At 37.0% G+C, this 19,164-nt stretch overlaps 1 protein-coding gene across 1 annotated transcript in view; it reads left to right on the forward strand.

Moving 5' to 3' along the window:
• MOXD1 (monooxygenase DBH like 1) overlaps positions 1-19,164 on the forward strand; it is an 87,908-nt gene that overhangs the window by 15,061 nt on the left and 53,683 nt on the right. The window contains exons 2-4 of the mRNA XM_065927791.1: positions 11,060-11,206; positions 12,906-13,073; positions 13,241-13,324. Of these exons, the coding sequence (XP_065783863.1) occupies positions 11,060-11,206; positions 12,906-13,073; positions 13,241-13,324 (399 nt within the window). The remainder of the gene's footprint in view (positions 1-11,059; positions 11,207-12,905; positions 13,074-13,240; positions 13,325-19,164) is intronic.

Genomic DNA, 19,164 nt, shown 5'->3' on the forward strand with positions numbered 1-19,164 from the left:
CAGAGCATAACCCGTGCATAAGGAAAAATATCCCATGAGAATATGTTTCAGGAGTAAGATTTTTATGACACAACTGCAGATTTATTTTATTGCCAAAGTCTAATTATCAAAGCAGATTTTCAAGGGTAAAGCTAATATTTTATGTTTAAAAAATATAAACAAGTTTAATATATGATTCATATAATCTTTGATAAAAACAAAAAATAAAGCCTCAATGATAATTCATATTGAAACTTATCTTTATGCAGATATTTGAGTTCAAATATGATTGAAATCCACATAAAATCATTTATCTAGTAAAATATTACTTTCACATTTCACTTTACAGAACATTAGAAATGAAAAAGTAAAAAGGATGACTTTTGCATAGCAGTTTTTATTTACTACATAATTAAAACATCTACATATTTTTATTCTTAAATGCTTACAAAATCTCTATAGAATCATGATTCTCTGAATCGTCCTCAACCCTCCTACCCTCATAAAGTTAATTTTTAATGATTAATCAGAGCCTACTTTTATGTATCAGTATTTTATGTTATAATTTATAAGTATATTTGATACATATATCATACAATGGGACTTTTACGATGGCTGTGATTTTTATAATCAGACCGTGACAATGAGAGTGCACTGTGATCAATATTCCTGCTTTTACATTAAAACTCCTGGAATATCAAGCACTATAGCGAGATGGCTAGGGAATGGCCTTCACCATGGATGTACAGTGAAGCTACATCTGGCCCCATTTGCTAAACTGGATGAGGAGTGAGAAGGAGGAGAGCCATTTGTTTCTAATCCTAAAAGTGAAAATCAAATAGTAAAAATGACCTGGAAAATTCCCTTAAATATCCCGTAAGTACTATACTACCTGGTTTTGTGAAGATACATTTCTAGGTCATGTTATCAGTATTCAAATTCTTATTTGAATGTTATTCGATGTTGTACTGTCATTCTCCATTTTTCCCCCTAGAAGATGATAGTAACAAAGTAAGTATTCCATTTAATTACCCACTTGAAAACATTTATCCCTTTGTCAAACTGTCAGGAAACGCTTGACCTCACTAAATACACTTTTTTTTTTTTTCGGTTTAGCCAATTTGAATGATCCATTCTCAAGATTGTTCTCTTAGTGACTCGCTTTTTTTTCCTTCTTCCTTCTTCCTCTTTTCCTCTCTCTTCTTTCCTTTCTCCGTGCTAGAATAATTGAAGGATAAGAAATTTGAGACCCAGGTTTTTTTGCCCTTTCGTCTCCTCTCGACTCACTTAATTGTGCTTTTAAAGTTTGCCAGTAGGCCATTCTTTTATTGTATAATATTGACATCACTGAGCCTGTGTTTAATTATAGTTCATATAGTTTTTTGTATAGGCTGAAGGAAGAAGGTAGCCACTCCTGGGGAATATTTTGCTCCTACCAAGTCAGATTATTCCTGTACCACAAAGATATGAATATTGGAGGCTCATAGGTTCTTCTAGTTTCAAAATTACCCCCTCATTTAGACTTATCAAAAGGAAAGGCAGGGTGTTACTTTCAAAATTGTGCATAATGTGTTGAATGACTCCCCAATATGCAAGTCACTCCATTAGGCTCTGAGGACATAAATTAACATTAGAAAATATGCTAAAATAGGAGTTCTCTTTCGCAAATCTGGTTTTTTTTCTTTCTTTAAAATAGGTAGGGAATACCCCCTAGTGTAAGGATCTCAGCGAACCATTGTGTGCATAAACTCTTTTTCTAAATGTCGATGTCAGTTTCATAAGATTCATGTCTGCTTAAGGGCTAGAAGGTCGTAACAGTCTTCCCAGGTGTGTCTGCATCACAGGTCATGCAGTCCCAAACTCATTCTGGTATATGGTTAAATGCATTCCACATCAGGTCTTAAACATATGTAAATATAATTAAGAACAAGTGGGAAAATAATCTATTGCTCCCCTTCTTTTGTTTCATTCACAGTATAAACAACTTTTCTAAAGGTGTAAATTTATAACTGGATTAGCAAGATTAGGTGTCTATTTCTAGGCAATTACCACTGGTTAGAAATACCAAGGGAGTATTTCATGCAAAGATGGGCACAATAAAGGACAGAAATTGTATAGACATAACAGAAGCAGAAGATATCAAGAAGAGGTGGCAAGAATACACACAAGAATTATACAAAAGAGATTATAATGACACAGATAACCATGATGGTGTGATCACTTACCTAGAGCCAGACATCCTGGAATGTGAAATCAAGTGAGCCTTAGGAAGCATCACTACAAAAAAATCTAGTGAAAGTGATGAAATTCCAGCTAAGCTATTTCAAATCATAAAAGATGATGCCGTCAAAGTGCTGTACTCAATATACCAGCAAATTTGGAAAACTCAACAGTCACCACAGGATGAAAAAACGTCAGTTTTCATTCCAATCCCAAAGAAAGGCAATGCCAAAGAGTGTTCAAACTGCTTCACAACTGCACTCATTTCACATGCTAGCAAAGTAATGCTCAAAATCCTTCAAGCTAAGTTTCAATAGTATGTGAACCGAGAACTTCCAGATGTTCAAGCTGGATTTCGAAAAGACAGAGGAACCAGAGATCAAATTGCCAACATCCACTGTATCATAGAAAGAGCAAGAGAATTCCAGAAAAATATCTAGTGGGTCATTGACTACAATAAAGCCTTTGGGTGTGTGGATCACAACAACTGGAAAATTCTTCAAGAGATGGGAATACCAGACCACCTTACCTGCCTCCTGAGAAACCTGAATGCAGGCCAAAAAGCAACAGTTAGAACTGGACCTAGATCTATGGGCTGGTTCAAAATTGGGAAAGGAGTATGTCAAGGCTGTATATTGTCACCCTGCTCATTTAACTTACATGCAGAGTACAACATGCGAAATGGCAGGTTGGATGAAGCAGAAGCTGGAATCAAGATTGCCAGGAGAAATATCAATAACCTCATATATGCAGACGACACCACCCTTATGACAGAAAGCAAAGAGGAACTAAAGAGCCTCAGTAAGAGTGAAAGAGGAGAGTGAAAAACTGGTTTAAATTCAACATTAAAAAAACGAAGATCATGGCATCTGGTCCCATTACTTCATGGCAAATAGATGGGAAACAATGGAAACAGTAACAGACTTTATTTTCTTGGCCTCCAAAATCACTGCAGATGGTGACTGTGGTCATGAAATTAAAAGACACCTGCTCCTTGAAAGAAAAGCTAAGACAAACCTAGACACCATATTAAGCAGAGATATTACTTTGCCAACAAAGGTCCTTATAGGCAAAGCTATGGTTTTTCCAGTGGTCATGTATGCATGTGAGAGTTGAACCATAAAGAAGACTGAGTGCCGAAGAATTGATGCTTTTGAACTGTGGTGTTGGAGAAGACTCGAGAGTCCCTTGGACTGCAAGGAGATCAAACCAGTCAATCCTAAAGGAGATCAGTCCTGAATACTCATTGGAAGGACCGATGCTGAAACCGAAGCTCCAATACTTTGGCCACCTAATGCGAAGAGCCTACCCATTAGAAAAGACCCTGATGCTGGGAAAGATTGAAGACAGGAGGAGAAGGGGATGACAGAGGTTGAGATGGTTGGATGGCATCACCAACTCAATGGACATGAGTTTTAGCAAGCTCCAGGAGTTGGTGAAGGACAGGGAAGTCTGGCGTCCTGCAGTCCATGGGCTTGCAAAGAGTCAGACATGAGTGAGTAACTGAACAACAGCAAGCACAGTGGTTGAGAAGAGATGCTGTGCCTAGAGTATATTGCATGCTACACAGGGATGGAAATAGAGGAATAAGGATTTGGAGAGGGAATGATCACTTCCAGTTGGAATGATCGGAGAAGACTTTGTAGAAGAGATAGAATCATGAGTCTTGGAGAAAGGAAGCTTTTCAGTGGAGTTGCTTCAGTGGGTGGAAGTAGTGGTGGATACATCAGTGGGGTGAAGACAGTAGGGGAGACAAGAAGAATATGAACAAAAGCAAAAGGCTGGGCAAAGGCAGAAACGTGGGTGTGGGTGTGCTCAGTCACTCAGTCTCGTCCGAGTCTTTGTGACCCTGTGGACTGTAGCTTGCCGGGTTCCTCTATCCATGGGATTTTCCAGGAGGATGATAGAGTGGGATTCCATTTCCTACTCCAGGCGATCTCCCTGACCATGGGATCCAATCCAAGACTCCTGCACTGGCAGGCAGATTCTTCACCACTGAGCCACCAAGATTTGAAGGGAATAATAAATAGATAATAGAGATTATGTGGTGAGATTAATGATTGACACCCTGGAAAACCAGGCTAAACTTTAGAGAAATTTGAATCCAAATTATAGAACTTAGTACTCTATACTGTTGAATAAATGTAATGGCACATTGAGCGTGATTTTCAAGGAAGACCTTGACAACAGTATGGAGTGATAGAATCTGAACTTACAAGTTGAATGGAGCAGACGTAAAGGTGGGTTATTTTTGAAAATGAGGAATTGATAGGACTGGGGATTATCTGTGGAGTTGTGAGTAATAAAGGAAGAAGTTAATAATACTGATTTTTTAATTTGGCTGGCTGGGAGAATGATAGTATAAGTAAATAAAAATCCTTATAGATAAAAGGTGAATACAATTTTCGTCTTACATTTGAAATGAAAGTAAAGAATTCCAAGTAATGGTATCCAATGAACTTTTGGATATGTGATGCTAAATAAGGGTGATGATTAGAAACTCTTGGAGTAGATGAGATTCCCAAAGACTGAAATATGAAAACAGAGTAGTGTAATGTCAAGGATGGAACTTTGATGACTTAGTTAGGGAATGGGAATAATAGAGACAAGCTGTCAGAGGTGGACAACCAACGATGGGCCCTTCTGAAAGTGAGGAGGTGGACATCCTTGCCTCATCCCAGGGCTTTCTTGTTCCCATACTTAGTGGGGAAGAATTCAGTCTTTCATCATTAAGTGTGGTATTATTCTTAAGTTTGTATGCATGCATGTTAAGTCACTTCAGTCTTGTCTGACCCTTTGCGACCTTGTGACCTGTAGCCCTCGGGGTCCACTGTCCGTGAGATTCTCCAGGCAGGAGTACTGAAGTGGGTTGCTCTGCTCTCCTCCAGGGGATCTTTCTGACCCAGGGATCAAACCCACCTCTCTTATGTCTCCTGCTGGTAGGCGGGTTCTTTACCACTAGCGCCACCTGTGACGCCCTGAGGTTTTATAGACTCCTCCCTTGTAGCTCAGCTGGCAAATAATCTGCCTGCAATGCAGGAGACCCCAGTTCGATTCCTGCATCAGATCTGGAGAAGGGAAGGGCTACCCACATCAGTATTCTTGGGCTTCCCTGGTGGTTCAGCTGGTAAAGAATCTGCCTGCAATGTGGGTAGACCTGGGTTCGATCCCTGGGTTGGGAAGATCCCCTGGAGAAGGGAAAGGCTACCCACTCCAGAATCTGGCCCAGAGAATTCCATGGACTGTATAGTCATGACATGGGGTCAAAAAGGATCGGACACAACTGAATAACTTTCACTTTTACTTATAAGGCTAAGGAAGTACCTTCTATTGCTAGTTTACTGAGAGATTTTACCATGGAATAATGTTTGAAATTGATCATTGCATGGTTTTTCTTTTTTTAGACTTTGATATAATGAGTTGCATTGATAATTTTCTAATATTGAACTAACTCTGAATGGCCATAATACAGTATCCTTTTTTAAAAAAACATCACTGTGTTCTACTTGCTGTTATATATTTTTAAGAAAACTTGCACCTGGGCCTGTGAGAGATCATGATCTTTTTTTTTTTATATAATGTCTTTGATTTTGGTATCAGGGTAAGACTAGCATCAAAAAGTGTGTTAGGAAGTATTCCCTCCTCTTTTCTCTTCTGGAAGAGTTTTTGAAAGATTGATATTACCTCTTCCTAAAATATTTGGAGAAATTCCCAGTAAAATACATTTTGGCTTAGAATTTTCCTTGGAATAAAGTTTTTACCCCTAGGTTAGACTATAGGCCATTGAGTATCATTTTTTTTTAATTAACATTTTAATATATTTATTTTTAGTTGAAGGATGATTGCTTTGTAATATTGCGTTGGTTTCTGCCATACATCGACATGAATCAGCCATAGGTATGCGTATGTCCCCTCCCTCCTGAACCTCCCACCCACCTCCCACCCCATCCCACCCCTCTAGGTTGTAACAGGGACTTGGTTTGAGCTCCCTGAGTCACAGCAAATTTCCACTGGCTGTTGGTTTTACATAAGGCAGTGCATATGTTTCCATGCTGCTCTCTTCATCGTCGCACCCTGCTCTTCCCCACAAGTCTGTTCTCTGTCTTCATTGCCGCCCTATAATTAGGTTCATCAGTACCATCTGTCTAGATTCCATATGTATGCATTAGTGTATGATATTTGTTTTTCTCTTTCTGATTTACTTCACTCTGTATAATAAGCTCTAGGTTCATCCACCTCATTAGAACTGACTCAAATGTATTTCTTTTTATGGCTGAGTAATGTTCCATTCTCTGTAGGTACCACATCTTCTTTATCCATTCATCTGTCAATGGACATCTAGGTTGCTTCCATGTCCTAGGTATTGTAAATAGTGCTGCAGTGAACACTGGGGCACACGTGTCTCTTTCAGTTATTGTTTTCTCAGGGTATACTGGGTAGTAGGGTTCTTGGACCATACCGTAGTCTTTTCCTAGTTTTTTAAAGAATCTCCATATTGTCCTCCATAGTGGTTATATCAATTTACATTCCCACCAATAGGGCAAGAGAATTCCCTTTTCTCCACCCTCTCCAGCATTTACTGTTTGTAGATTTTTGATGACGGCCATTCTGACTGTGTGAGGTGATACCTCATTGTAGTTTTCATTTGTGTTGCCCTAATAATGAGCAACACTGAGCATCTTTTCATGTTGATTAGCCATCGTCTTTGGTGAAATATCTGTTTAGGTCTTCTGCCCCCTTTGTGATTGTGGTGTTTGCTTCCCTGGTATTATTGAGTTGCAGGAGCTGTTTGTATATTTTGGGAATTAATCCTTGGTCAGATGTTGCATTTGCTATTATTTCCTCCCATTCTGAGGGTTGTCTTTTCACCTTGTGTAGTTTCCTTTGCTGTGCAAAAGCGTTTAAGTTTAATGAGTTCCCACTTGTTTATTTTTGTTTTTATTTCCATTATTCTAGGAGGTGGATCACAGAGGATCTTGCTGTGATTTATGTCATGGTGTGTTCTGCCTCTGTTTTCCTCTAAGAGTTTTATAGTTGGTGGTCATTAAGAGTATCTTTTATTGAATATGTCTGTTTCTTACCTAAATTATTGAAGCTTTTTCCATCAAGGTGTATATAAAATTATTAACCTTTTAGTGTCTGTAGGATCTATTGTAATATTTCTCTCTCATTTCAGTTACTTTTTGCTTTCTGTTTGTCACATCTTCTCTTTGTTTTTTATTTCTGTTTTCCTGCTTTGGGATTGATTTTTATGATGCCATTAAGTGATATAATATTTAGAATAGACAGAAGGCAAGATGTGAGCTCACATGTATATCATAATTGAAATTCTCTCAGTGAAAGGAAAAGTCTGATCAAAAGCTGAGGGTGGGAAAATGTTGGCATCTTATATAGAGAGAGTTTAGAATATTTGTTCTAGGAAATCTCCCAGGAATAGTAAGAGATTAGCTTGTGGGTTTTCAAGCATTAGTAAGGACCCAGCTAAGTAAATATGTCCTGATAACACTATTTGGGTAGTTAAGGTGTACTATGATCAAATCTGAAGATATGTCTCCAAACAGACCCAAAAAGTTGAAAAATGGGAAAAAAAAATTGTAATGGAATTATAGTGGTGATTAGGATATTTCACATTTCAACCTTGTATGAAGAAAGCTGAGCACCGAAGAATTGATGCTTTTGAACTGTGGTGTTGGAGAAGGCTCTTGAGAGTCCCTTGGACTGCAAGGAAATCCAACCAGTCCATCCTAAAGGAAATCAGTTCTGAGTATTCATTGGAAGGACTGATGCTGAAGCTGAACCTCCAATATATTAGCCACCCGATGCAAAGAACTGATTCATTGGAAAAGACCCTGATGCTGGGAAAGATTGAAGGCAGAACGAGAAGGCGACACCAGAGGATGAGATGGTTTGATGGCATCACCAACACGATGGACATGAATTTGAGTAAGCTCCGGGAGTTGGTGATGGACAGGGAGGCCTGGCGTGCTGCAGTCCATGGGGTCGCAGAGAGTCGGACACAACTGAACGACTGAACTGACTGAACTGACTGAACTGAACACTTCAACCTTAGTTTTATTCAAATTCATTTATGTTTCCCCTTGGTGAGGTTGAAGACACCAACTTCTTTTGGACAAGCATACTTTTCCGGAAGTGCAGAACTTTGACATCGTTGACAGCCGTCTTTTCTGAATATTGAACCCTCGGTGTTTCGCACCGTGCAGATGAGCTCGAGGGCTTTTCAGTGAGACCTGAGTGAACTTTCTCCCCTTTCCTCATAGTTAGTTCTACTTCACTTTTTGCTTCTCTTCTTTTCACAGCTCTTTCTCATAGTTAAGTTATCTGAAAAGCCAGAAAAAGGTGGAATAACTGAAAACAATTGGTTTTGGTGAGTGGAAATAAAACAAATGGAAAATTGGCAAGCCAGCTGGATATTTTGTGGGACTAAGGCTTTGGAAACATATTTGCAAAACTCGGATAATTATTCTACTCTTTGAACTGATTGCATTTTGTATTGTATTCTGTTTGTTTGCAAAAACCATGATTGCTTGAATCATGTAATGTAATGTGAGCTTGGTGTAAAGACAGAGTTAGTTTATCTAAATCCCTCGTCCACAGGCATTGTTATTTCATTTATATACTGAAAATCTATGTGATCAAAAGTGGGAAAAACATGGTTATCATTGGAATATTTCATTTGAATTGCTTTCACAATTACAACTGGTTCTCAGAATACATTTTTGGACAGACCCTGACTTTAGCAGTAGAAAAAGTAACATTTTTTTTTAAGTAACATTTTATATGAAAAAATACTTGATGTGTATAGTTCTGTAGACAGAAGGATGTAAACTAGCCCATCCTTTTCCAGCAGTGGCCACTGTGATGTAGATCAGTGAAGAAGGAGGCTCAGATCAGACTGCGTGAGTTTTAATACTGGCTTTACCACTTACCAGCTTTATGATTCTGGCCTAGATGCTAACTTCTTTGTGCTTCAGTGAAATAGGAAAATCATTTTGTCTCATAGCCTTGATATGAAGATTAAATGAGCTAATACATGTAATATTCTTAAACTGGTGCATAGAATGTACTCAATGTGTTGCAGTTGTTACCAGAGTGAAGTTAGTTAGGTTCTCTGCATCACCAATAATGTGAGATTTGAACCATGTCAAGATGTGTACACTAGAATGTACGTACACTAGATAGCTACCCTAGATAAGTGCTAGGAATAAAAACACCAAATGCCATCCATTTGAGAATGACCGTTTCTTGTTCTTTTTTTTTTTCCCCACTCTTAAACGTTTAAGTGTATAATTATCAAGAACAAGGACATTCTCTTACATAACCATGATAATTGATGTTAGGTCATTTAACATTGTTACAATACTATTATCCGTATCCTAGAGTGTGACAATTATAGACAACTTAAAGTTTTTCTCTGGTACAACTGTATTTTCTCTGTCAAGCATGCAATCATTTTTTCAAATGTAATTTTAGTGTTAGTAAAACTGATTATAATTTTCTTTCAGCATGTATATTCTAAATCAATCCTTTGTGACTTATCAGAAATAAATACCATTATATGCTGAAAAACCGGTATAATTATGGCAAATATTATGTCTTCTATAAGTAATAAGAATGAACAGCATCATTTTTATAACTCTGAACATAGAAAGCTAATTGTAAAAAGCACAGAGAATATTTTGGGGAAAAACTACTCTAATTGCAAAAGAGGGAAGAAGATTGGCATTGAGTGAGCTCTAACTGTGGTTGGCAGTTTTTTCCCTTATATACTATTTCATGTATTTATCTTTCAAAATTCATACAATAAGTATGTATTATCTCAGTTTTATTTTATTTCCTTTTTAAAATATTTTATTAGATGTGGACCATTTTTAAAGTCTTTGTTGAATTTGTTACAATATTGCTTCTGTTTTACGTTTTGTTTTTATTTGGTCACGAGGCACGCGGGGTCTCAGCTCCTCCTCCAGGGTCGAGCCCATACCCTTGCCCTGGAAGGTGAAGTCTTAACCACTGGACCATCAAGGAAGTCCCTATCTCAATTTTATTAATGTTAAAACAAAAGTTCAGACTTTGATTTCAATAATTCGTCGACATTTTTGGAGTAGAACTAGGGGGTCAGATCCTAGTTATCTGATTCAAAGCTTATGCCCTTTCCACTGCATCTGTGTGCTTCTAAGAAGCGATCTTACACCACTGAACTAGTTTAGTGTGAGAATTATAGCTGAACCACCAAAACAAAACATCCCTAGTTTTTCAGTGTCTTGTAATTCAACTAGAGTCATTTCTTTCCATATTTTCTCACTGCATTTCATTTTAATAAATGTATGCCATTAAAGCTCATACTAAAATAAAACCCGATAACCTTAACATGAATCTCCTTGCTTTTAGAAGTGCAGAAGGTAAACACCATAAGGTGTAATAGTGGAAAAAGTCCTGACACCGGGCCTGGTCGTGGTTTTGCCGTGAACTAGTTAGTCATTTCACTTTGGAGCAAGTCATTTCCCTGTGCTGAAGTTCTTTTCATCTGTGGAAGGAGGAAAAAGTACTCGGTGATTACTCATTCCATCTCTTTCAATACTCTCTATTATAAATCCACACTGCCTTTTCCTGAAGGGCCAGAAGTTCAAATATGGATTAGTTTCCTAGGGAACTGTCCCTAGGGAGAACACTCCAGCCCCTTGGAAATTCCCAGGACTTAAAAAAATGACTGTAAATACAGGATTTTGTAATAAGCAAACCAGAATTATTTTTCAACGTTACATGTATATATTCTTAATCTAAATTCTTTTCACTCTGAATTTAAAACAGCTGGATTTTCTTTCCTTTTTCATATTTTCCACAGGATTATTTTACAAATGCAAACAGAGAACTGAGAAAAGATGCTCAGCAAGATTACCACCTAGAATATGCCATGGAAAATAGTACACACACAGTAATTGAATTTGCCAGAGAACTGCATACCTGTGACATAAATGACAAGAGTATAACGGTAAGAAGTCTATCAGTAAATGCATGCATGAACAGATTGTACATTTACAATCGGGAAATACTTTGCAGAATAAAAAAGAAAAATATTTAAAAATAACCCTTAGCAACAAAGTCACATAGTCCTTTGGGAATATTTTTGAATTCTTCTTAGAAGCCACAAGGGGGGGAAAACCACCTCTGACTATAAACTTCAATAAAGGCAGTTTTTGTGTGAATCTAAAATTTTGAAGAGCTGCTTAAAGTATGTGTGATTTTATCTATAAAAGATTGTAACTTCTTTATACAGTTTGAAAATAAGCAATTGATAAAGGTTGGGAGAAATCATATTACATAAGAGAGAATTATGATACTGAATACTAGGCTGTAATTCATCTGAATTGTTACTGATTCACTTTTGTAAATTTCTAAAGTCAAGATGAATAGTAGACTGATGAAAATTGCCTGTCAACATGTTATACAAGATTTGTTATTGTCAGGCATCATGCAGAAATTAACATCTTTGTGTGTATGCAAATTAAATATTTAGAGGATCTATAATTCATGTGGTACTTTGAAACTTTCCATGAATTTCTTAAACCAATTTCATTTTGTATAGACCAACAAAATTACCTTTTCTTTTTTTTTGTAATTCAAAGCTTTAAAAATGGAAATGTAAAAATCTGAGGCAGTTTTGATTAACATTCTGCATAAAGTGTAAAAGAGGGAGAAAAATGTGTACAAAGACATGGACCACTTTTATGTAATATACAGTGCTCTTATACTTTAATTATAATAATAATTATAGTCATTTGACTTATTAAGAAATAATGTAACTTTTCAAATGAATAGCTTTTGTTTTGTTATTTATTTTCAATGTTCTTATTATAAAGATCTGATAAAGGCATCGTTGTGTGTGGGGGGACAGAACTATTTTTCTATATCCCAGCACACCCTCCCCACTGCCCCACCGCCCTTTGGGCGACCAGTTTCGCCTGACAGTACTTTCCCTAGTTGGAATGCCCCAGCCCCTTGAACATTCCCAGAGTCCATTAAATGATTACAGCTAGATGCTACGATAATAAACAACCCAGAATCAGAAGTTCATCTTGCATTTCCACTTCCTCTGAATTCATACATGTGACTGGGCTAGAGTCTAGGAAAAATCTATTCTGAAAATTAAAACCCTGACCTGGGAAGTCATTTGAACTTTCATTATATTTATTTGTTTTCTTTAAAATGTTCCATAGCATTGAAACAGGTTTTAGTTATCCTAAACTCCTGCTACTTAACGAGAGTATTGGCCTGGTAACTGCTAGTTTGTTTTCAGTAGTTTGGAGTTTTTGCATGACAGTGATTTGCTATTGCTATCAGCATGAAAGGATTACTAATAAGTCACTTGTCCTTCATTCTATTGGGTTGGCCACAAAGTTCCCCTGGGTTTTTCTGTAAACATCTTACTCTAAACCCAAACAAACTTTTTGACCAACCCAGTGTTTTGGAACATATTATCTTGCATGGGAGAGATGATTTCTTTCAAAAAGGAACTCATCTATTTGGATTTTTAAGGCTTAATCAAAGTTACACAATTATGTGAGAGACCATATTGAAACTCTGAATGTCTTTGCTTCTGTATCCTGCTTTAAGTAGCATTCATTAAACTCAATTCAGTGGTAAGGAAAGCGCTGTCATGAGACATAACGCTCCCCATTTCTGTTCACCAGGACAGCACCGTCAGGGTGATCTGGGCCTACCACCATGAAGATGTGGGAGAAGCAGGTCCCAAGTACCATGAATCCAATCGTGGTACCAAGAGTCTGCGGTTATTGAATCCTGAAAAAACCAATGTGTTGTCTACAGCCGTACCATACTTTGATCTGGTCAATCAGAACGTAAGTTTTTTGTTTTCAGGTTTTTATGACTCTAGGGATGGGTTTATTGAAACCGTATAATAGTTTTTGTGTTTTTTTTTTAACTTAAATTATTGTTTTTAATAGAATGTCAAGACAATATGACTTTTGTCCCCTTCTCCTTTTTATTTATTTATTTTTTAAGACAGGTTCCCATCCCAAACAAAGGTACAACATACTGGTGCCAAATGTTTAAGATTCCTATGCTCCAGGAAAAGCATCATGTCATAAAGGTATGTGATTCACTCACAAGCTAAACTTAATTTGTATTCATGGAGGAGAAATTGTTGTTCTTAAAATGAAAATAATAAATTTATAGAAATGATTTTCAGTTATTCAAAAGTTACCTAGAGAACAAGGAATCGGCTTATCTGAATCACCCACTGTCCTAAAAGTCACTGAATTTAGCAAAAGAAACTTGGGTTGTAGCTAGTATTTTATGTTTTGCCTCCTAATTTTATATGTTTAAAGGTTAAAGTTTTGGGATGCATTTGTACACCTCTGGTTATTTCTTAGGTAACAGTTCAACAATTAGAATTTTTGGAATTGCAATTTAAAATAATATATTTGTATATCAATAAATTCTATCCAGGAAGTTTACATTTCTCACAAATATTGTTTGATAATATCTGCTTCATTGAAAATACTGCATATTTTCATAAAAGTAATTGTTACAGTATTTTTTTTTTGAAAATAGGAAAATGAGAAAATTGTAGTGAATTTCTACAGTATTGAAAAACACAGAATTGAATAATAAATAAAGCCTGATTTGCCTGTGACATCTAATTCGTATCTAATTCTCACTTTCTCCAGGGATAGGTCTCTCAAAACTTTTGCATCTAGTTAATGAATGAACAGATATTTTTAAAAACTTACAGAAATTTGGCTCTGTGCTAGGAATTGGGAAATTCCATAGAGGTTGAATATGTAACCCATGCTCTCAAAGAACCTACAGTGAGATTGTGGGAGATGTGGACAAGACAGAAGAAGGAATAAGATAGAATTACATAGTGCACACAAACTGCTACAATCAGAAGGCCAGATGCTGCTGACTTTTTGTCTTCCCCTAGACAATGTGGTAAAGCAGTGTAGATACGAGAAAGGGAGAAGCTTCTAGATTCTAGAATCTAGGAGGAAACATGCAGGTTTAAATAGCTGTTTATATGGTCTCTTTATGAAGTTAGTCTCAAGTAAGTCACTCTGGGGTAATGCTGCCTGCCCTGGGGTCCTCCTCTGTGAAAAGGCAGTCAGTCATTCCATTTTTCCTGCCAGCCTCAAAGCATTCTGGCCAAGATGGAAACATTGAGCACATTCTATAAAGTGATTTAAAATTTAATTTCTAATATACTTCTCCAGTGGCACAAATCTGCCTATTGTTTATAGAATGACTCATAACTACTTAAAGAGGCAAGAAGGGGTAGGTTGGGGAATGATTATTGAATTAAATAAGTAGTCCTAAATATTTGTAGGTTATTTTCACAATCAGATTTACCAACAGTGTGACTGTGGATGAGTCATTCACCTTCATGCAGTGTTAGTTTCTGTTTTTGGCATGTGAAAGGAGAATGCAAGTTCTAGTCCTATATGCTTAATAGTGCCTGAGTCCTTCCCTTAAACCAATGAAAAACCTTTCTCAGAAAAGAGAATGTTATGCATGCCATGTGTCACTCTAGTAAGTTGAACTGGAACCTGGCTTAAAGGTCAAGTATAAAACTATTGGTTAAGCACATGTTTCACAGAACAGGTCCTTGATTCATTTTTCAGCAAATGCTAATTGATAGGATGTGAAGTTCTTAACCACTTACATGAATGCGTTTTTTCCTTGTTTTTATTGATGCTAGTAATTAAGTTGAATGAAATAAAAACAGCTGTCTGCACTGAAGGGATGGCAGTATATGTTCTGACCCTCTGTGTGGGGTTTTTGCCTGGTACCTCATCTGAGAATTCTTAGTTTTCTCATTGCAACCATATTATAGTAATGCTCAGATATGTGTGCATCTCTCATCTAAGGATATGCTTAGAATTAAGTCCTTTTGGGTTCACATTGCCGTTTCAGAGGCATAAAGAGGAATCTCAGTGAATTGAAAGACTTTGGGACAGCCTTTTTTCTTTTTTTCATGTTTGAAGATCTGTAAGAGGACAAAAAGTCTTTACCCTGAACAAGAGGGGTTTTGAGTGAGGGAGGGTAGCAGGTTGGCGAGCAGGGCTTATACAAACTTTTGTGGTTGCAGGGCAGAAGGTTGGTGACTTAAATTTAAACTCAATTACTTCTCATGAATGGGGCCCCCTTGTTGCCTTAGTGGTAAAGAGTTCGCCTGCCAATGCAGCAGATGCAAGTTTGATCCCTGGGTTGGGAAGATCCCCTGCAGGAGGAAATGGCAACTCATTCTAGTATTCTTGCCAGAAAATCTCATGGAGAGGAGCCTAGTGGGCTGTAGTCCATAGGGTCACAAAGAGTCAGACATGATTTAGTGACTAAACAACGCAACAAAAGAATTATTTGCTCCTAAAAGTATGAAATAATAAGGTAAGTTATTTGTAAAGTTATAAAATAAGAAAGGTAAATAACTTCATCTGCAGAAAAGATTGGGTTATGATATAAATTATTGATGGTTCCAGTTCACTTGTGATTCCATTTTGCTGATTTATATTTTGATGATAGTAAGCAAAGTTGAAAATTATGACTTGAAAATTGTTGATGTTGTCTGATGGCATATACGGAGATTGTGAAAAAAAATTCTTGGTAAATTATATTAAAACCACACGTCTCATAGGAGATCATCTCTGTGATTCCCTCTTGAGATTCACCCTCCAGCCCATCTCTTCATATGACCCTATTTGAGCTTTACCAAATAGGTGACATTACCCCCAATTTAAAATTTTTTAGAAGAAGTGATTCTTTTCATTCTCTTTTGCTGTTGTTCAGTCGCTCAGTCATGTCCAACTCTGCTACCCCATGGATGCATCACGCCAGGCTTCCCTGTCCTTCACCCACTCCTGGAGCTTGCTCAAACATGTCCATTGAGTCGGTGATGCCATCCAACCATCTCGTCCTCTGTTGTCCCCTTCTCCTCCTGCCTCCACTCTCTTTAGTCTGTATAATATCATTATCACAATTAATGATTGGATATACTCTGCTAGATGCTGGGGGTATCGATTTTTTTGAGGAGCTTTTCGTGTCAGGGGATTCTTCTCATAGATAAACTAAACTCCTCATTCATCTGTTTAAATCTGATGTCTTAATCAATTTAATAAATAGCTGTTGATGGCTTATTATTTTAAAGAGGAGGAAAAAGAAAAACATCCAGGTTGAATCATCATCCTTAGTCATCTCCCCTTAAAGGAGATGTCTCCCAAGTAGGAAGGCAGTAGGTAGGTTCTGCATTTGGATGGGCCAGTTTTGAATCCTTCTTTCCATTAGTCATTGAACAGCAGGAAAGTTATTCATCATATATGCAAAACTCAGTTTCACCATTTAAGTAGGAACAATGCTTTCCTAATGGTATTGTTTAGAATAAAGATTAAATAACAGGCTTAAAAAATTTTATTAGCAGTTACTACAGTATCCAACACAGAGGATTCTTAATAAATTCTATTTCTATTATCAGTCTATATATTTTCAGTTTTGCTTTCCAAACAACTTTTCATTGAAGACTACTATTTTTGTCTGACAGCCCAGAAAAGGAAGAACATCATTCTAGAAGGTTGACTATTGCTGAGTTTTAAGAGAGAATTTCTTTTATTAGTTGTGTGATCATGGGCAAATTATTTACTGTCCTGTTCCTCAGTTTTCTCATCTGGAGAAATGAACATAGTAGTTCTCCTGTAAGAGAGATGTTATCACCATTAATCAAAGGAGTTTAGTATTTGTAATTTAGAATAGTGCCTGGCACATAGCATTTGTTAAATAAAGTAGCTAAATAAAATTATGTTGATCACTAGTGATACACAGTTGCTAATCTGTTGAACATCTTCTTAGGTTTCTGGGTTCCTGTGGGATTCCAAACCAGCCAACCTTTCCCAGACAGAATTCTAAATAAAACCTGGATTGTCACTTATTTCATTTAGGCAGGCCACTCAGAGAACTTTTCTTCTCTGGAGAATTTGAAATTGAGTGGAAAAAAAACACTCTTATCTTTCTCTTGTTCAGCAGTAGACACAAGGAGGGAAATCCTATGCTTTCTACTTGCTACTGGGCAGCATATCTTTCTTGCCATTAAGTCAGAAGCTGCTGCTCTTTTCCGTTGGTGGCATTCATAAATCTGTGTGGTTTAATTTGGGGGAATGTTCCCTGGGATAAGGAAATCTAAGCACAATTGACATTGAATACCCATGAAATGTCCTTGTAGCCAGAGTACTGTATACCCATGAAATGTCACTCAAAAATCAATTTTCCTATGCTAGACACACAGCATGGAACTGCGACTTTATACACGGTATTAAGTGAACGCTGCTGCCCATTTTCCCTGTCACATTCATTCCTTCTTCTTTCTTACATGAAAGGACACCATCAAATGGAGACATTTAGCATTAACACATTCTGAAACATTAAGTGTGATAGCGGATCTCTATTTCTGAAAATGTGTAAGACATCAAAGCTAAATTTAGTAAAATGTGGGAATTCTCGGTGTCAAACTACATAATTTGACAACTGTTAGAGTGATTTCTTCTCAGTCTATCTTCTTCCTTTTTTTCCCCTGAAATGATATTTCAAAATATATTTTAATTGGTGTGATTTTTCCCCCCCCTGATGGAAATAGCATTTTGGTTTGTCATCAGAATGTGTTTACATGAATGCCATGCTTTAATTCTCATCCTTTCGCTGTGTGTCTACCTTCTGCTTCACTTTATTCGGTGGCAGACTAGTAGGTATTTATTATTGACCGTTGACTGAACAATTGTTGGTATTTTCATCTATTTTCATTCCAACTCTATAGTACTTGTTCAGGTTTTCTGATGTTTCCCTTTTATCTTTTACTAATTTAACCATATTTCCTAAAGGCAAGCTTTGGCTCTTCAGATAGATTTGTTTAGTATGTTGAAAAAAAATTAATTTTAAAAGTATGCTTTGTGTAAAAATACTTTGCATTCCTCTTAAATAGTTTGCAGCACTGTATTTGGTTATTGATTTCTTAGCATCAATGTATTACCATTGACATCTGTGAATTTTATCACGATTGACAAGACAGATGATTTTTGACCTTCTGGGGAAAAAAGATCATCTGGTAAAATCATAAGAATCCTCTTCTTTGGGATTTTGTCATCCAAAATTTACAAATACCAAAATAATTTTACCTTTATATCCAAATATATCTGAAATGTTATATATCTTTTATCTACCAGAGGAGAGATGAAAATACTTGGGCGGTTACGGTAACTGTCTGAAACTATAACTTGGAACCAAAGTTGATAGGAGCATCGCCCCTAACAATAATGAATTGACTCAAGTTAGCACATTTTAAAGATTGTTGACTTAGATTCTCAGTGTTGCCAAGTTCTTTCTAGATCCTCTAGGGTTACATAGACTTTACAGAAACTTTGGAGATTGTCTAGCTACATGGGTGTTCTTAATAGCCACTTGAGAGTGGAGGTAATTGAATTCACTTTGAAAGCATGTCTTTTCATGGAAGTGATTTATTGCTAACTCTGTCACTAATTAGCTTTCTGACCCTAGAGAAAGTACTTAACCTCGCCCTGATCCTCAGATTCCTTGTCTATAAGATAAAGGGATTGGACCAGATGATTTCAATTGGCCCTTTTTTACTTCTAAGTATCTATGACTTGCTGAAAACTAAAACTGAAATCTGTGTGGGGGTTTGGATGCCCTGTGGTGTGACTTCCTGACGTGCTCGATTCTCACCATCCCCGGGCAGGTGCTCCAGGGTGAAAATGCTTAGGACCCCACTGCCGCCTTTGACGTTAAAAGTCCTCCTTCCTAAAGTTAGAAGTCTCCTTCTTTAGTCCCTCGGTCATGGGCTGTCTTAGTATATATTCTTTTTTTAAAGTTAATTTTTATTGGAGTACAATTGTCTTACAATGTTGTGTTCATTTCTACTATATAGCAAAGTTAATC

Source organism: Muntiacus reevesi, chromosome 3 (genome assembly GCF_963930625.1).
Source record: "Muntiacus reevesi chromosome 3, mMunRee1.1, whole genome shotgun sequence".
Classification (NCBI taxonomy): Eukaryota; Metazoa; Chordata; class Mammalia; order Artiodactyla; family Cervidae; genus Muntiacus; species Muntiacus reevesi.